Below are 20478 nucleotides of genomic sequence, written 5' to 3'. Positions count from 1 at the left end.
CTTCACCAGAACCAGTCATACGCGCTTTTCCAGTAAACGACTCGTAAGTTTCTAAAAAAAGGTTATTGACAGCCTCAATAAGGGCTTTATTGGTAGGGAATTTCTTAAGAGATTCAGGGGCAGCATTCGGCGCAGCCGCAGCCTGAAAATCATTTCTGGTTAAGGCAAGGGTCACCACTGGATATGGAGTTTGATCGCCATCTGGAGCACCATTGGTATCCAAATTTGGCAACGCGTTAGGGGTTGTTGCAAGTCTTTGTTTGAAGGTGCATGCATGGACGCGTCCACATATCCAGAAGACGCGACGTGACTGGGCGCAGTTGGCGCAGCAGAATTTTTCAGGGAGGAGGTCAAAGTATTTTCGCCAGAGATATTTTGTTGAAGAGAAGAGGAAGGTCCATCTACTCCAACGTCAGCCGGATAGTCATCGGCAACGTAGTCTTCTTCCATAGAATTTTCGGTAAATGTACGATTACGTTTCTGCTGGACAGTGTTTTCACCATCGGAGCTTGAGTTATCAGAGTTATTATTTTTTCGTTCTTGATGGGAAGCTTTCCTACTGTTAGGGTTATGACTTCCACGGCCTCTCTTGGCATAGTTACCAGACATAGTAGAGGGCTTTGAGTTGGGAATATATAAAATATAAAATTTTATTAGTAGCTTGTATTATTTTTAAAATAATAAAAAATTATTTTCGTCGGAAATTTTCGTTTTTGAAAAATTCAGGAGAGAGTTACTACTAGTCACTACTAGTCAAAAACCAGGCAAACATGGCATAGTAGCCTTTATCTTTATTAAAATTATTCGAACTTTACAATTTACAAAAATAAAAAGAAAGATATAAAAATAAAACTAACTAAAAACAAAACTATATAGTCTCCTAAGAAAAAATAAAGTAAAAAAAAAATTAATCTAAGTAAAGAAAAATCGCATTACACTAAATTTCCCCAGATCTTCCCCCTTGATATATTCCAACCAAAGTAGAAGCAACTATGCTAACAAAATAACAAATAGCGCGCCCACTATAAAAATCGACACTCCATCCTGCAAAAGCTGTTATTAAGTAGCACCGTTAGATGACCCATAAAACCCGAAAAGTGATTAAACCAAGGCAAACCATATTTCATCGAGTTCTTCAACTAATCGGTTCCGGAGTCACGTGAATCGTATAGGGTCGGAGGTGGTAAAGATGAGTAAGGTATGTACGTTGACAATGGCAAATTAGATGGCTTCGGAGTAGTTTTCAACTTATAGGTAATATTCATCACGTGTTTCCATCTGCATTTCTCATAAGAACGCGGATTCCAAATTCGTCTTCTGAATTTTTGGACAAAATTATTATGAATAGCCGCGATAATTTTAATCGCAGAACTCCTCGGAATGGATAAATCGACAAATAAGTCAATAAAGAGTTTGGGTAAACAACCACGGACCAGGGCATAGGAGGACCAATTCGTAGAAGAAAAGGACCAGCATGAAAGAGAAGTGAGTTTAGCAATAAAAGGAGTGGGATCAATGTCAGCCAATTTACCGGCTTCCAGAATTTTAGAGATCAAATGATTTTGATAAGATCGAAGAATTTGCTGCATGGGTAGGCGACGTCTTTTGCACATAAAAAGGTGCATCAGGTCTTCCATGCGGTCGATACAAGAACGGCAAGTTAACTCGTCTAAGTATAAGTCTGGTCGGGTCCGTTTAAGCTTTTCCAATGTAGGCAAATCATCCAAGAAAAGTTTGAATTTAAAGGTTAGGTGTCTTGAAGCATGTTCAAGGGTAAAGGATGCATCATGGGAGGGCTTGAAATTTAAAGTGAACCAAGTAAGTTCCCAGTCAACAATATAATCTATATTAGTTGATAGTAAAGAAATAAAGTGAAATCGCGTTAAGTTTAACAAATCGCGCATTAACTGCGTTTGATAATATTGTTTGAGAAGGTGTCGCGGATTAGATTCACAAACAACTTCATTGTCATAGATTAAGACGAAATCATGGGCAGAGGCCAGGTCCATTCCAGAGATCAAAATACTGGATGACGCGGTATGAGCAGTATTGGCTAAAGAGTCAGCAAAATCGTTTAAATAGTTGCCAGAGTGAGCTTTAACTTTGACAGAAAGAACGGTCAAATTTTTGGAAAAGATGGTTCGTTCAATAATAGCCCAAAGTTCAAAATTTGTAGTTTTATAGTATAGGCGACTATTCGAGTAGACAGAAGAAGAATAACTTCGAAGGCCATCAATGGCAGTTTGCGAGTCAGTATAAATAGTAACTTCTGAGTCGCGTGGAGAAATAGTTAAGACTGCATAAATAGCAGCAGCTTCATTTCGAGAATAGAATCTAGTCAAAATATAATCGGGTAGCATATATGTATCAGATATGTACTCGATATGTGTAGTATTAATGCAGAAAATCGTACCCGATATGTGTAAGATATGTGTAAATATATATATTGTCTACATATCATTTACATATCAAATACATATCGGGTACCCGATTTTCTGCATTAATACTACACATATCGGGTACATATCTGATACATATCTGCTACCCGATATATTGGTTTTTGACCAGTGTAAGTCTATATTATTTATAAACTTACTGACGAAAAATATTTTACCAGGAATAAAGGATACAAGATACAAAACCTTGAATTTCTGGAATTAGAAAGTTTTAATTAACCCTACTTAGAAGAGAAGCTGACTATATTACAGGGAGAGACGGTATGAATACATAAATTTTCCATCACAATATCAATTATCCAATAGTTAGTTACTGTCGAAATTAATATTAACTGATTCTTTTATTTTTTCTATTTTAATGTAGCTGTGTTAGGTGTTAACTGTAGAGTGTAGACGTGTATAAGTATTTTTTTATGTTTATTAACAGGTATGCATCAAACTTTATTGTATTGGATTTAAAATTAAATAATTAAATTACTAATATACAGTCAGACCTCCATAATTGCACACCCCTTGGGACCATATGCATAATTTTCAAAATAGTGCATTTAAAGAGGGTGTGCATTTATAGAGGTAAAATAATTAGAGCGAGATCATATAAGCTTGGGACCGAACTAGAGGGTGCATTTAGGGAGGGTATACATAGTGGGTGCAATTATGGAGAGTGCAATTATAGAGGTCTGACTGTACCTTTTTCCCTCTTTAACAAGTATATTAAATTAAATAGGTCCGTGTCGAGGTGTTAATTGTAGACGTGTATAAGTATTGTTTACTTAAAAATTATGTTTATTAAACAGGTATGCATCAAACTTTATTGTATTGGATTTAAAATTAAATAACTAAATTACTAATATAACTTTTTCCCCTCTTTAATAAGTACATTAAATTAAATGGGCTCGAGTTATTGTGTAATGGGTATGAAAAATAAGTTTTCCTAACTGTATCTTCTTTTCTTTATTTATTTTATTCTTTATTTATTTTCGTTTTATATAGTTTCAGAAATATGAAATTAAACATTTTACTTTACTATAGAAATTATTTGTATCATTGGTTATTAGCATAGCCTTTAAAATGTACGCGAATTATTATTGAAATATAATCAAACCATATCGATATTGTATTTATATACTAAAAATATCATTATTATCAAATGTAAAAATGTAATTAAAATAATCTTTAATGCAAGTAAAAATGTATGCTATTTTTAATTAAAAGATACATAAAATATTATTTTATTTGAACTAAATTGACCTTTAAAACTACTAAAAATATATGATATTTCTAATTGAAATATTATTAAAATATATGCAAAATACAATTGAATTATATTTATAATACACTGAAAATGGGCTTTAAATATACTTAAATATATATAATAACACGAAATAAAATTATCCTGAAATTAAGTAGAAATTAATGACATAAAATTTGCACTTAAAATATACTTAAAGAGGCAAAATTTAAGGGTGTTTTATGAGCTTTTTATATATTAAATACAGTATATTTAAACATAATTTTAGCATTATTTATGGATATAAATATCTTACATAAAATATACTAAAATTATATTTAATTTATACTTATAATATACATGATTATATAGTTAAATATTCTTAAAATTCAGTATATTTTCAGTATATTTTCAGTATGCGATTTTTCTTACTGGGCGTGAGACAGACCAGTCTGTCTTTTTGGGATGTAGGACCGGTAAGACCGCAATCTTCTAGGACCGGTGACCATCCTTAATTGCTACAGTCTTTTTTGAGCTAAATTCTTCTAGTTCTAGCTTAGTTTCAATATTAAGAACAACAGAACAAATCCTGTATTGGAAAGTAAACAATTCAGCAAGTATAGTAAAGGTTACATCATTAGTTAAGACAAATATTACGTCTAAGAAAGAATTTTTTGGTGTAGAGATAAGAGAAATTGTTAATGGAATAGGAATAACATTTTTTGGAAAAGAATGTAAAGTAGAAAAGAATTTAACTATAAGATGGCATAATAATTTAATTTCTTATGATATGAATGTTTTTGAGAAGAGCGTTAAAAAAATAGATGGAATTGAAACAGGAATTGCAATTGAAAGAAATCTTTTTGAAATAAATAAAACGGTTGAATTTGTATCTAAAGTAAAATTATGTCTGGACAAATAACTAAAGGTAGGTTTAATAATTACATCAGGAAATTATATAGTGCGAAAAGTTGCGCAAATTTACACATCATAATATTTCGTAAGCTTCCAGACTAAGGTTGCTTGTCTAAACCTCTTCAAAATCCTACAATTAGTTTCGTCAAAATTTTACTATAGATTTATTATAGTTTCGGCAGAGTTTCAGCAGTTTCGGCATTTATAATAAGTTTCAGCAGTTTCACCTTTCTCCAAAGTTTCACCAGTTTTTTAATATAACTTTAATATAGTTTCGGCAGAATTTCGCTTTTTGGCGAAACGCCATCTTGCCTAAACCCCTAGGTTTTGGCAAGCAACCTTATTCCAGACCTGCCGCAAGTTTGCGTAAGCGTAATATTTTGTAACTTTTTAAAATATTTTGAAATATTACGATATGCAAAGCTTCATAATTTTACGATTTGTAATATTCCGTAATTTTGTGGTTCACAATATTTCGTAATTTTACATAATATTTCGTAAGTTTTCGGACCTGCCGCAAGTTTGCATAAGCGTAATATTTTGTAACTTTTTAAAATATTTTGAAATATTACTATATGCAAGGCTTCATAATTTTACGATTTGTAATATTCTGTAATTTTACTGCGTAATACTTCGCAACTTTTTAAAATATTTCAAAATTCTATGATGCGTAATGCTCCATAATTTGATGATTCGTAATATTCTGTGATTTTACACAACTTAATATTTCGTAATATTTTAAAATATTTCAATAAATAATACTTCATTTTCTGTACTATAAGTTTATATAATGTATGTTTTATTAGATATAATTTTATTGAACCATAAAAAATTACAAGTATTTATTAATATATACAGAATACATAAAAGTAAAAAAAAGAAAGAGTAAAGAGTAACAATATTATTAGACGTAAAAAGAAGAGAAATAGCTATAGTAATGTTAATATTAGATATAAAAATAAAAGAAATATTGTTATTATTATTAGTATTAAGGTAAAAAGAGTTAAAGAAACAGTAAAAGGAGTAAAAGAAATATGGATATTATCGTTAGTATTAAAATACAAGTAAAAAGGAATAAAGGAAATGTAGATAGTATTGTTAGTATTACGACATAAAGTAACAAAGAGGTAAAAAAACACGTTAATATTAAAATAATTAGTATTAATAAATAAATATTTCTATACCTGCAAAGTAATTGAACAAAAGAATAAAGAAAGGAAAAAATAAACATGTTGTTAGTATCGTTAGTATCGTTAGTATTAAAGTACAAGTAAAAAGGAATAAAGGAAAAATGGATATTATTGTTAGTATTACGATACAAAATAACAAAAAGGTAAAAAAATGCGTTAATATTAAAATAATTAGTATTAATAAACAAATATTTCTATACCTGCAAAGCAATAAATTATGAAATATATGTAAATATATTAAGAAATAATAGAAAGAAGAGACAAAAAATTAAAAATATTGAACAAAAGAATAAAGAAATAAGAGACAAAAATAAATAAGACAAAAAACGCGTGCATGATTAAATAATTAAATCACATGCAAGGATCAGCCTAATTTTGATTGGCCAGAAAATACGATATCGTAAAATTATGAAAATCTGTATTTTAAAAAATCATGTACATCATACAGCGGGTGTGATATAAATAAATCGTGACTGAAATTTGTGTTCAATTTGTGTTCAATTTGTGTTGATAATTCTAATAAAAAATTATTAATTTTGGCCAAATTTCGTTAAATTTGTGTTGAATTTGTGTTGAATTTGTATTGCGTAATTTTTTATTTATCACAAGGGGATGATATTTAGTAATTGCATGTACGATGTACAAGATTTTTTTTATGATTTTTTTAAGAAATATACACAAAATATTTAATCAGAATATAATTGTTTTATTTTTAAATATGATATATTGATGATTTTTTTTTTAAAAAAAAAATTGATTTTTTTAAAATTCAATAGAATGTGCTAATAATAAATTGTTTTATTTTTAAATGTGATATATTGATATTTATATTTAAAATAATTCATGATTTTCAATTATTTTTAATTAAATTAAATTGATTAAAAAAAAATTAATTTTTTTAAGAAATGTATGCAAAATATTTAAAATTCAATAGAATGTGCTAATAATCAATTGTTTTATTTTTAAATATAGATTTAATTAATATGTTTAATGATGAAAAGTCTAATAAATTAAATTTTAATTGAAACGAGAAATAGTTCAAATTTTATTTAAAGTGACATTTTATGACTTTCTTTCAAATTTTTACTCATCCCAAAATCAAATTATAAAAATCAAATCTAATCTAATAATGCCTTGCCACACACGTTCATGTCGTTCCCATTATAACGTCCATTGGAACTGGGCTATGATAGACAGAAACCGCACCTACCACAATATTAATGGTAGAAGCCGCCATGCTTTTTGGGACTCTGTTGCCAATAGGTTCATATGACTAATATCTATAATTTCTTTAAGAAAGAATTTAAATTCAAATTAACCAATTCATTTAATTAAATCAGAATAAATAGAATATTTTGAACAAAAGTTTCTGGGCAACAGTGCAGCTAAAAGTGGAGGAACCTCGTCAGGGATTACCATGTAAGTAAATAAATAAAATTACATTCATATAAATTAAATGTATTTATCGAATATTCAAACTGATTTTGATATTTAGAACTATGTTCTTTATCGTAATGGTAACCCTGGGCGGTGGCTGTGAACGCGTACCGGCCAAAGATATTATCGCGAATTTAGAACGAGATTTTGGGAGAGGCTGGGTAAGCCGGACCAAGCAAATAGTGTGTTTAACATAATCCCCCTCCCCTGAATTGCGCAATGGCCCCTTAAACAACATAAATTTTATCATGTGATTCATTGATTATTGTATATAAAAGGAAAATTAATGTATGTAGTGTCACCTCAATTTTTGTATAAAATATAAATTTCTCACACCCTTTTTAATTTATTCTTTTTAAGCTCGTATATACAAGAGATTGGAAGTAAGACGTACAAGAGATTAGAAATAGTAATAATTCAACAATTTACCATATGTATACAGAAATTTACTGTAAAATACAAAATGAATCAAATGAATATTTGTGCAACTGGATTTTTTAACGCGTTACCAATTTTTCTAATATACCGCATTTTTTTGTTAATATTAACGAAGATCAAAAAAATATTATCGAACAAAAAATTGTTAAAGTTGATTCAGATACAACTACCTTCAATGAAATATATGAAGCAATTGCAAAGGATATGTTTTATAGACGAAATATTCAAGTTTATATAGGAAAAATTGATAACAAATGGGTCTTTGTTGAAGAAGGGTTACGTGATGAACTTTCTTTAATGTTGGAGCTAGAATTAAAATATATAAAATTTATCGTTCAACCGAAAGAACACATTGGTGAAACTGGTTTTACAGATCAAAGTATTCAATGGAATGAACTAAATATTTTTAATAGAATGATGGAAAGAGTTCATCAACCTTACTTTCCTATGTTAAAGAGAGTAGATACTCGATATGATCTTTTATACAATGATGTTATTGCACTATTAAAAAAAGAACAAAGAAATGGTTGGAGAGGCACAGAATCAGAATCATTTGCTAAAAAATTTGTGGAAAGATTAGTTGCTCTTTTCTGGTACATTGATCCACATAGAGAAAATTTTATTTCTCGGTCATTAAAATTACCAGAAATATTTGATGAGTTAGAACAATATCAATGTAATGGATGTTATAATAATTTCTATCATACCGGTCATCATAAAAAGGAGCAACTTTCACATGAGAAACTTGAACAGCTGGTAAAATCATTGGAATTATCAGTTGAACAACCTTGGGCAAGCAAAGATAAATGGATGGATTTTATTAATCAAGTTATTTTATTAATTGAAAAAATTAAAAAATATGCCAATTATTTGCGAGAGGTTAACAAAAATATGAATGTACTGCATAATAGTGATTTTTCAGCGTGCAATCCTGGTTGTGATTTGAAAGTATACACAATTGAAGCATCTGATAATATTCATTACAAATATCAAGAACTTTCAGATTTTTTGTTTGAAAAAGATAATTATAAATTCTTTGATCTTGAAGAATTTACGCCACATGACATAATACAAAAATATAATTACATCAAAAATTTGCAGCTCAATGTTCCTGTGACAATATATCAGTATCATCAGGGTAATTACCTTGGTACTATCAATTATATTTGGAAGATTCCATTAAGGAATAATCACCGATCAGAGACAGAAAACGCTCACATAATAGCAAGAATTAATGAAGAATTACCAAAATATTATACGCGGCAGATGCACAAGAATGCTTTAAAAAGAGTAAGTTTTTTTTTTATCACATTATTAAATTTATAATAAACAAAATATTAACAGAGTTTTTTCAAGTATTCTCTTTTTAAAAAGATTACTCCAGCTGTGCTTTGAACTTTATATTTTGATTTAACTGGTGATGCCTCAATGACAAATACTATTAGCAAGGAGATTGAAGAACGTTTACGAATAATGATGCAACTCGAAGATCTATCAATTGTTGTTGACTTACGCACTAATAATGGATTTAAAGGGAGGAAATTTGATGCTTTCTGGGATAAAATGGAAGCATATTTTAACGAAGTATGTGTACTTCAATTTGTTTATCATCAATATTTTATTCAGATAAATTGCTAAATATTTATTATTAATTAAAGAATACACCTGCAGTTGATGATGACAGGCGACAACAAGAAGTTTTATATATGCCAATAGCAATTTCAATTAGGGATCTTTGTGAAATTATTATAAATTGATTAGAGGTCAAGTATAGCGTACCATTACCACCTAATGTTAATATTCTGTCTAATGAATAGATTCGCCTCCAATTTTGGCCTACTAATCTTACTGCTATTAGAGCAATGCATTATACTGGTCGGTTCAATATTAAGTATCAAATTCAAGCTCGACAATTACGTAAAAACTATCCAAATGCACATTATTGTGCTTGTCTTTTTCGTTATCTGCGTGAATTTTCAATTCTTTATCGTGATTATGTTTGCTTTATTGCAGCAGATGACAAACATAAAATTCAAATTGGAAAAGGTGTAGCTACATCTACTGGTGTTCGTAATAAGAAGAGCCTAGTTGGTGTAAATTCAACATTGGCAGCAAGTGACCATGACTTTACGAAACTATCTTTTACCCCTTTAGTTATTTTTTTTATTGATGTTCTAATAACCATCGAAGATTCTTTCTATCATGGAAATGTATTTGTTTCATATAAAGATATTGTTTTTCAACCTAGCAATGCAATTAGACATTCAACTGAATTTTTTAATACAATTCAATTGCATTATACTTTTATTCCACCTATTCTTTGTCTTTATACTGACAGTGGTCCTGATCATCGAACTACATTTGGTTCAGTTCAAATTTCCCTTATTTGCTTATTTCTTCGTGGCAATTTTGATCTTCTTATTGCATTACGTACTGCACTATATCACAGCTGGGCAAACCCTGCAGAGCGAATTATGTCTATTATTAATCTGGAACTTCAGGGAGTTGCAATTATGAGAGAATCAATGAGCGTAGATTTGAAAGGGATTTTTAAAAAAGCTGATACATTAGATGAAATTCGTGCTGCCGCAAATAAAAATACAAATTTGAAAAATGGGTTATACGATTGTATACTTAATATTCAACAAATGCTGCATTCACGAACTGAGAGATTAGTGTTGCATGAAAATCCTTTTCAACATTATGAACCAGCAAATGATCAAGATATTGACAATTTTTTTAAGGTATTAATTTTTTTTAAAAAAATATTAATTTTAAATTTTATTTATTTAATATTTGAATTATTAAACAGATTATCCTTGAGATTGATAAATCATTAAATATTTCTGAAACAACTGCGAACATTTTATCAAAGAAAAAGGATCTTCAAGAGTTTCTCAAAACACATTGTAGAATTTGTCATTATTCGTTTCAAGTAAGATTTTAATTGATGATCTGGATAAGATCGGCACCATGTGACTATGTACGTCATAATGAAATTCGGGGATAAGTAGCATTATAACATACATAGCTTTTCTGAATCTGACGCGCGCGACTAATATCACTCTAATATTTATGCCAAAACACCGCTCAATTGCAGTTAGTCTAGTGGATCTTGGTTCTATAGTTGAAGAATTTCACTATGGGCCATATTCTCGTTTTTGGTGGAAAATGTCAACAGATAAAGAAAACGTGACTTTTTTTCCTCTTCGTATTGGTCAAAAAACCAAAACCTGTCTTAATAGTCACGATTTTTTTGTAACTATTGTTGTTGGTAATAAAAATCATGCCTTTTTACCTGGGTATTTGTGTCAAAGTGACGCATATATTAGTCAAATAGAAAGCGATCCTTCTAATGCTATATCTTCGGTATATTTACAAATTTTTGAAAATGGAACGCGATTTTCTGGCCCTTTGGTATTAGGATGGCAAGACGAAGATATTATTCATAAACTTTTAGGAGATGTTTTATTTGTTCCTATTTCAATTATTATTGAATCACTGAAAATATTTATATATGGAATAGGAATTTCTTCTCAAGTAGATTGGCTAAATGCTGGTTCCGGATACAAATCATCTTTGATATACAAATTTAATGGCAATAAACAGGCAATTTACGTATCTAAAATTGAAGAAGATAAATGTATTCTTGAAATTTATCAGGATAACCAAATGAAAAAGAAATTTGAAGGGGAAACACCAATTGCTGTATGGAAAAAATCAGAGCTAATGAAAAAATATAATGGAAACCTACTATTTGGCCTTGAAAATTCTTTCGTCCAAACTCTCATTCATCAGCATAAAGTAAAATTACCCATATGTTTTCCAAAAAATTGGAATGATTATTCTATTATGAAACAAATTTATAATTACCATTTAAAACGAAGAACAATTGCAAATCTCAATTGGCATCAATTATTTCTTGGTTGGCTTGAACAAGAAAGTCCAATTATTGAATTATATTCACAATTACGAATTTTATATCCAAATAATCATAAATTTAGTGATCGAGAATTAAGAGCATGGCAATCTATGCTTCGGGATGTTGGTAGCTATAACGTAACTCCTTGGTCAAATAAAGAATCAGAGGTAATGTATTTTACAATCTAAATTCTATACGAAATAATATTGATAAAATTATATTGATGAACAATTTTTATTAGTATCAATTTTGGTCTAGATCATCCCAACCTGAACAAGATCGTGTAACACTTCAACAACTTAGCAAAATAGGTTTTCTTGTCAGCACCCCCATTCACATGCCAAACAAAACCAAGACTTTTTGGAATTCTTTTAGACGTGCATTGGATGATAATAAGCAAAACTGTGATGGTAAACGTAGGGTTTTATCAATTATTGCAGACGAATTTTCTTATTCAGAATTGGAAACAAATTTGAATGTAGGTACAAAAATTTTATACAATAAAAATTCCTAACTTAATATTGCATAAATAATAATTAATTATTACTTTGTGTATTGAAAGGTTGGAAGACATACTATTTCTGAATCCAGAAAACATGCACGAGTTAATGGTTATGGCGCACCTCCATTATTAAAACCAGTTATTCATCGTGTCAAGCTAAAAGAAGAAATGCTAAGTCAATTTGAATTATTTTTTGCGGATAAAAAAAATGTAAATATGAGTTCGTACAAGACTGATAATAAAAGTGGATTACCTGTATTATATCTTCAAGATCATAAACGGGCATTATGGAAAAACTTTCATGAACAATATCCTGATGGTATGCAACGTACATCATTTATGACACGTTTAGAAGGAGGGCGCTTCCAATATAAAGAAGATCTTGGAGGATTATGTATGACGTGTAATGAATGTGGTTATTTAGTATTTGCTGAAATTGAAAAAATTATCGAAAAGTATGTTATAGATCCAGGTATTCGGGTAAGTTTATTATTTTATTTCTATTGTATAAAAATTTAATTCAGCATCTTACTAATGTATATAATAAATAATAAAATCAGAAGGAATTAGTAAATGAATCACAAAGTTTAAGACGATACCTTCGCAAGGATTTTGACAAAAAATTACAAATTGATGATATGGGCAATGCTATTCACGTTTCTTGTGTGAGTCATTGTCTTCGACATGCGTTTGGTGATTGTGATCGAGATCATCCAAAAGTCTGCCAAAATTGTGAAGGACTATTTGAATTTTTTGAGAAATTGAAAAACAATCTAGATATAACGCATTATCAAACTCTTGAAGAATATCAAAAGCAGCTAATATCATTTATGTCTCACCATGCCCGAAAGACATATCTAAATGCTCAGTTAAATTCCAATTTACTTCAACTAGATTTGGATGGTGCATTATTAATTGTAGACTATAAAATGAGAATTCTGCCAAAAAGTTCAAGAGAAACAAAATCTGAATTTTTTGGCAAACGTGGTTGGAGTCTTCATAGCATACTTGTTTATACTAAAAATTCTGAAACACATAATTTCAACATTCAAGCATTTGATCATTGGTCAAATGACACAAAACAGGACGCCTGGTTCACTGCTTCGTCATTACATAGCGTAATAGAAACTCTTGAAAAGAAGCCATCATGGATTACTATAATTTCTGATAACGGACCCCATTACCACAATACTGAACTGATGATTATTTTATCATACTGGAAGGAATGGTATAATGTTAGCATAAAAAATTGGATATTTTTAGAAGCAGGAGAGGCGAAAACATCAATAGATTCTCACCATGCACAGGTAATAGATATATAATTTTTCAAATTTTTGAAAGAATTACTATGTATTTACCAAATTATTTTGTTTATTTATAAGATCACTCATGCAATCAAAAGATACGTAAAACTGGGGTATGATATTACTTCTGGTGAAAATATTGAAGATGCAATCAAAGATCTAGCAGGTACTCATGTAGTACATATTCAACCTAACCGTTCTCAAGGTTTGTGATTGATTTGATTATTATAATCAAAAATTCAAAGAAAATTACTCACTTTATTTATATATAGATCGTAAAAGTACATTGGGTACTATACAAGGAATTACAAATTGGTCAGAATGGGTTTGGCCGAATGAAACTGATGATTTAGGATATATTTATGGGAGAGCTCTTCCTGGGTTTGGTTCATGGAACAAATTTTCGCCTAGTAAAATACAAAAAATTGCTAAAGAACGAATTTTTGTCAAGCCAAACCCGGTGATTACCCAACATACAAGACCAAACCAACCTTGGATAACATCAAGCATCAAAAAAAAAGGTACAGTTTCTAAATTGTATCTTTGAAATAAGAAAAATGCTAATCCAGCGTTCATTAGATGATACTGAAATCGTAGAAAATGATGAATCAGTGAGTAGTTTCTAATCGTATGAGATAGCTTCATTTGGGATAGGGTAGGTAATATAATTGATAATAATAACCAATAAATAGAGCGCAGAGACTATTGATCCAACCGATCCACCATCAGATACTATTTCAAAGAGGTATTACTCTTTGTAAATGTTTTCTAAGCTGCAAATATTACCAAAATGTTCAAATTATTCTTTTAGCCATGAATTATTTTATAAAGGATGGGCTCTAAAAGAGAATCAAAAGATTAGGTCGCCAGTGAAAAGAATTGTACCCGAAGTAAAAGAGTTACTTGAATGCATGTTTCATACAGGAACGGTTAACCCCAGACAAAAAATGTCAGCTCAAGAGATGCGAAATGAATTATTATGTCGTGAACATGAAGGAGAAATTAGTCTGGATGATATTCCAAAGGAGTCAACTATTGCCAACTGGATTACAACTTTTTTACGCAAATGGAAACAATCTATGGCTCTTAGAAATATGGAAGAAGCAGAAAACACCTAAAAATTAGAATTTCTTACAGAATATTACAGCAGGTCCAAGAAAAATAAACTGTTATTTCAAATTTTTTACGATAAATCTAATATATTGAGGCGTATTTTTATTATAATAACTGTATATGTGTTACAATATTTCAATAAAAATTATGCTAAAAACATATAAATAAACTTATTATCTAATAATATTTGGAATAAACCGTAAATTGAGAGATTCAAATATAGTATAGGAAGGTAGGAATCTGACGTGCGTGCAAATAAAGACAATTTTTTAGTTGATAAAAAATATTTATTTTCGATATCATCATTTTCCTTACGTATTCATGCAGTAGATTACACAAAAAAAAATATGGGTTACCAGGATTTTTTATGCATTGGCACAAAGGGTCTTTTTTTGTAATATTCATATTATCTTAATAAATCAGGAAATTTTTGCCCCGAATTTATATAGTAAATTAGTGCCGATCTTATCCGGATCGTCAATTAAATGGTTTAAATGTAATTTTTTACATTTTTTATATATTAACTTATTAACTAAGTTTTTTTAACTTATAGATTAAAAAATGCAATGACACGAATTGTAATATTTGTAAGCCAATTCGACTTCCTTTGCACACTTTTGAAAATATAGAATTTTTACCAGATCCTGTTCTATCAAATTGTAAATACATTTAATCAATTATTTGATAAATTTTGTTTTTAATTATAATTATTGAAATTTTTTTTTTTACAAATTTAGCTAATACAGATTGTTATAAAAAATTTGAAACTGTATACCGTACTGATACAACTGAACAATTTCGTTCTACTTTAATGGCAGCTATGGAAAGTACAGAAAGAGCACCAGCAGCTGTTTTAACAAATACAAAAGTTCGTGATATTATTCAATGCTTTCAATGTGGAAAATTCCAGTGTCTTTATAGTGAAAAGGCTTTAACAGTAATACAAAAATCTCAATTTCAACTAGTTATTGATGAGTGAAATTATAGTTGTGGATTATCTTTAGTACCTGAAGATCATGCATTATATAACATTTTATTGCGAAAAAATTACATGTGAATCACCAATAGAACTAGCATATTATTCATCACGAAAAAATCTTATACCCGTATGTTATTGGTGTAGGTATGATCAAGGATTGGTAGATATTCTGATGCATATGACATCAAAATATAAATTTGTGTTTCCTTTATGTAGTATATGTCAAACTTCGGGAAAAAATTTCTTTGGAAGAATTAAAATCAAAACTAATAGTCAAAAAAGAAAGAGAGATTGTTAATATTTTGTAATAAACAAACATGTAATTGCAATAAAAATATACAATTTCGTTACATATTAAAAAGTATATTTCTCATTATTTGAATTTCTTTTAGAAGTTATTAAATATAAAATTTTGGCTGGAATTAAAGATAATTCTGGCTAAAATTATGTTTGTTCAACTCACATTTTGTTGTTCAATACCCCCTCCCCCCCTCTTGATTGTAAGCTTATATATTATGTTAAATACACTTTTTAATTGGTCTGGCCTAATTATATTATAATAAAATTTATAATTAATATTTACGTTTATGTTTTAAATTTGATAAATTTGATTAATTTTAGTCACGAGTGATGATCGTAAAGCAAGGAGAAACTTACCTACGTATCATAGAAGAAGATAATTATTTTTATTTTTTTATTATTTATTAAGTGAGTAGCTAGGCCCAGTCCGTACTAAATATCGGCTGGAAACTCACATTTTTTTTGGGCTGTGATTGATACTGACGTTCACGCTGTACAGCCTGGGTACTATTTTATAAAATAGTAGCGAACAAGTATCAAATGTGTATTTTTTTATTAAGTTATAATAAAAATTAGAATTTACTTTAATTTTTAACATAAAAATTGTAAATAATAAAAATTCGTAAATAAAAATAAATTTGCTTTCCCAAACTTTAAAAAAAGGTGTTTATATAAAAAAAAAGGTGTTTATATTATTTTTGATTATTCAATAGTATCACATGCCCTTGTATACGTTCTACTGCATACGCAGCTTTAACGATCGAATAGTAATATTACGCAAGTTTACAATCTTGTAAATTTTTAAAATATTTTAATCGTAATATCACGCAAGTTTACAGTCTCGTAAATTTTCAAAATATTTTAACCGTAATATTACGCAGGTTTACAGTCTCGTAAATTTTCAAAATATTTTAACCGTAATATTACGCATGTTTACAGTCTCGTAAATTTTCAAAATATTTTAACCATAATATTACGCAGGTTTACAGTCTCGTAAATTTTCAAAATATTTTAACTGTAATATTATGCAGGTTTACAGTCTCGTAAATTTTCAAAATATTTTAACTGTAATATTACGCAAGTTTACAGTCTCGTAAATTTTCAAAATATTTTAACCGTAATATTACGCAGGTTTACAGTTTCGTAAATTTTCAAAATATTTTAACCATAATATTACGCAGATTTACAGTTTCGTAAATTTTCAAAATATTTTGACCGTAATATTGTGTAAATCTTATGATATTAAAAACTTGTGTAATATTTTAACCATAATATCACATAAATCTTACGAAATTGTAAACTTACGTAATATTTTGAAATTTTTCAAAATATTATGCCATAAACTTTCGTAAACTTACAAAATTGTAAACTTACACAATTTTTTGCGCTATAAAATTTCCTGATGTATATACTTTTCTAATTTACAAAATATGAATTAATCATTTACTTTATTTAGATTTTGAACAAGTGGTTAAACTTCGGGGCATTAATCTTGTAAATAATCAAAAAAATTCAAATAATATTCATAAAGTTTTCGCAACTTTGGAAAATCAAGGTCAATCTAACGAAGCTTACAGAAGGATAGACTGTGATTTATTAATAAATAAAATAAATATTTGCCAAAATTGTCAGAAATTAAAGGATACGTTAACAAAAATAAGAAATCAAAATCTTGCTGGTATCTTATCTACAAAAATAAGTCATGCTTCTCAAGAAATTTTAGCAAATAAAGTTCAATTGCAACGAAAGGTAATGTTTATAATTAAATATACTAGTTAATAAATTAAAATGTAAAATAAATTAATCATTGGAATTTTTTAAAGAAAATATCAAAACAGAATTAAATTATAAATATTTTACAAGATCGATTTCAACAAAAAGTGGAAGATGAAAAGGAAGCAATATCAGATGACTTGGGTCAAATAGCACAAAAGATTGCCAATAGAGTTACCAAAAACAAAATTGACATTTCTTCTTTTAGTCCAATTTTTCAAGAATTAATTAGAATTCAATGTAATCAAGCCATGAAAGGAATAAGATATCATCCCATGTAAATATTATATTTATTAATAAAACAATACTATAGAACCTTAATTTTATTATTTTTTATTATTCTAGATTTTTACAATGGGTTATTTCAGTTTATAGTCAAGGAGGTAAAACTGCTTATGAATCTATAAAAAGCGTTATGTGATTACCCTTAATATCCACTTTAAAAAGCTATATAAATGAAAATCAACAACAGTCAGGTTGGCAAAATAAAACAGCTTACCAAATTCTGCAAAAAATGACTGTTGAAAATATCAGTATTTATGGACGTACTGGCTTTCTTTCACATGATTCTTTTAAAATACAAAAAGGTTTGTTTCGTTAAATTGTTTATTAAAAAAAATAATATATATTTTTTAATAAATTCATCTGTAATAGGTTTACTCTGGAGTCAATGTGATAATCGTTATATTGGCTATTTGGATTTTGAAGATGAAAAAAAAGAATTGCAATCATTTATGATGAAATGTGAAAAAGAATTGCAAGAAGAATTGCAGGTAGAAAACTTACCTAATTCAATATATTCAGACTGTGAACAAGGTATAGCAACCCAAGTACATCAAATAATTTGGCATCACAGGTCAAAATCGAGGCTATCAATTGCATATCGGGTACCAGATATATGTAGAATATGTATATGATATGTATACGATATGCAACAATTACACACATATCGGGTACCTGATATCTGTAATGTTTATGCAGAAGTTCGGTGATATATATTATAGATATCGTGCACATATTACACATATATCGGGTAGTATAATATCGGGCACATATCTTATACATGTCGTATAAATATCATATAGATATTGGTCAGTATAATATCGGACACATGTTATATAGATATCGGGTAAATATAGGATACATATCGTACATTTATCTGACAATACGATAGATAATTTTTTCATATAATATTATAATTTAATCTGGGCAAAATTATAATTTCAGATTAATTTTTAATTTTAATTCGGGCTAAAGTAAAATTTTATTACACAAATTTTATTATTTTCAATTAAACTAAAAGTTTTATTGTTTTTTAATTAATAATAAAAAAGATTACAAAAAAATATATTATTCTATATAGCTATATAAATAATTAGATATCTGTTATCTACAAATAGCGCTTATTTTTATCTGTTTAATATTTAAAAGAAAGAAATAGTATTTTAGTAATAAAGATATTAGTATGAATAATGTATTCGTAAAAGAAAAAGAATAGTATTAAAAAAATGTTAGTAAAAAATGGTTAGTAATAGAAAATGTTATTAGTATGTTTAGTAGTAAAATATATTAGTAAAAACAAACGTTAGTAGGTTAGAAAAAAAGAAAAGAAGTGTATAATATAAATAAAAATTAGTAAAAAATATACCTTTGTATTTATTTCACCTCTTTTTTGAAGTTTGCTGTTTAAAGAGAAAATAGATCTTGTTAATTATTTTTCTTTAATAAATAAAAAAAATAAATATTTAAATTACCTTGATGTGCGTTACTCTCATATTCTTCTGAAGATATATGATTAGATCTTCTTTTTTTTGAGTTTACTATATATAAACCAAATTAATTTTTGATTAAATTTTTTTAAAAAGAATGCTTAGATTACCTTGATATGTGTTGCTTCCAAATTCTTTTGATTTAGAGTTTTTTTTCTTGAATTCGCAGATATAGGATTACCATCTTGACGCACAGTATCAAAAAATGTCCGCCCTTGATGTGAAAGGTACTTAGGAACCACCTCGTCTCCCAATTAATGAGACCCTAAGTCAGAGAAGGCTAGCCTATCGGGTACAAGTACCCTACAACTTCATCCCTAGGTAGTCAAAAATCTCGGGTGGTTCCAGACCACAGCGTACTATATGATTAGTCTTTGGACATGTTGGGATTTGATAAGTGAGAGAAAAAATAACTCCAGCGCCAGCGTTTTGTAAAGAATAATAAAATAATATTTTTAAGTTATTTCTTTCTTTATTAAATTTTTGAAAAAGTTTTGTTTCTTAAAATCGTAAAAAAATGCTGGTTGCTACAACTGACAGACAATGACAAATTGTTAGGCTACTCCCGGACAAAGTAATTGGAAGGCAGAAAATGTCATAAAATATCCAGCCCTATTTCATAACATTTTCCTTTAGGCTAAAGCAAATATTACAAAAGAAATTGCAAATATATTTAACAAGCAATAGATACATGGCAGTTGAAAAATATATTCACACTTCATATTGTAATACCACAGTCTAACAAAGAAAGCAAATATATTTAACAAGCAATAGATACATGGCAGTTGAAAAATATATTCACACTTCATATTGTAATACCACAGTCTAACAAAGAAAGCAAATATATTTAACAAGCAATAGATACATGGCAGTTGAAAAATATATTCACACTTATACCACAAAGAAAGACTCAAACCACTATTGTAAAGAAAAATATGAAAAATACGCGTATATCCTATTTTCATACCTTGCTTAACAGTTTCACTATTTATTTAAAAGAGACTTTTCTCTTTTTTGTATGTGGGTAGGGGTACATTTTTTCCTTTTTTTTATTCTTTTCTTTTGTATATGGTAGATGAGTACGTCTTACTATATTAAATATATAAACTAAAGTGCTAAAGTATTGTTAATATTGTAAAAGATAAGTAA

General features: G+C 28.6%; 5 protein-coding genes across 5 annotated transcripts; all 5 read left to right on the top strand.

The window, feature by feature from the left end:
- Positions 1-4103: 4103 nt before the first annotated feature.
- On the top strand, positions 4104-4609 carry OCT59_012076 (uncharacterized protein; the record flags this gene model as incomplete). The annotated part of the gene is made up of 2 exons (XM_066134211.1): positions 4104-4137; positions 4212-4609. The coding sequence occupies 2 exons, from the start codon at positions 4104-4106 to the stop codon at positions 4607-4609; spliced, it is 432 nt and encodes a 143-aa protein (XP_065989499.1).
- Positions 4610-7871: 3262 nt separating this feature from the next.
- Positions 7872-8613, top strand: OCT59_012075 (uncharacterized protein; the record flags this gene model as incomplete). Its single annotated transcript, XM_066134210.1, has 2 exons — positions 7872-8343; positions 8579-8613. The coding sequence occupies 2 exons, from the start codon at positions 7872-7874 to the stop codon at positions 8611-8613; spliced, it is 507 nt and encodes a 168-aa protein (XP_065989498.1).
- A 1702-nt stretch (positions 8614-10315) lies between these two features.
- On the top strand, positions 10316-10614 carry OCT59_012074 (uncharacterized protein; the record flags this gene model as incomplete). Its single annotated transcript, XM_066134209.1, has 2 exons — positions 10316-10411; positions 10480-10614. 2 exons carry the CDS (start codon positions 10316-10318, stop codon positions 10612-10614), a joined length of 231 nt encoding a protein of 76 aa, XP_065989497.1.
- Positions 10615-10742: 128 nt separating this feature from the next.
- Positions 10743-14513, top strand: OCT59_012073 (uncharacterized protein; the record flags this gene model as incomplete). The annotated part of the gene is made up of 9 exons (XM_066134208.1): positions 10743-11756; positions 11831-12067; positions 12152-12571; positions 12652-13398; positions 13474-13600; positions 13668-13916; positions 13975-14006; positions 14088-14140; positions 14207-14513. The coding sequence occupies 9 exons, from the start codon at positions 10743-10745 to the stop codon at positions 14511-14513; spliced, it is 3186 nt and encodes a 1061-aa protein (XP_065989496.1).
- A 480-nt stretch (positions 14514-14993) lies between these two features.
- On the top strand, positions 14994-15487 carry OCT59_012072 (uncharacterized protein; the record flags this gene model as incomplete). Its single annotated transcript, XM_066134207.1, has 3 exons — positions 14994-14996; positions 15062-15167; positions 15246-15487. 3 exons carry the CDS (start codon positions 14994-14996, stop codon positions 15485-15487), a joined length of 351 nt encoding a protein of 116 aa, XP_065989495.1.
- Between the last annotated feature and the right edge of the window lie 4991 nt (positions 15488-20478).

Source organism: Rhizophagus irregularis, chromosome 2 (genome assembly GCF_026210795.1).
Source record: "Rhizophagus irregularis chromosome 2, complete sequence".
Classification (NCBI taxonomy): domain Eukaryota; kingdom Fungi; phylum Glomeromycota; class Glomeromycetes; order Glomerales; family Glomeraceae; genus Rhizophagus; species Rhizophagus irregularis.
The sequence above is the reverse complement of the archived record's forward strand: the minus strand, read 5'-3'. Positions and strand labels throughout refer to the sequence as shown.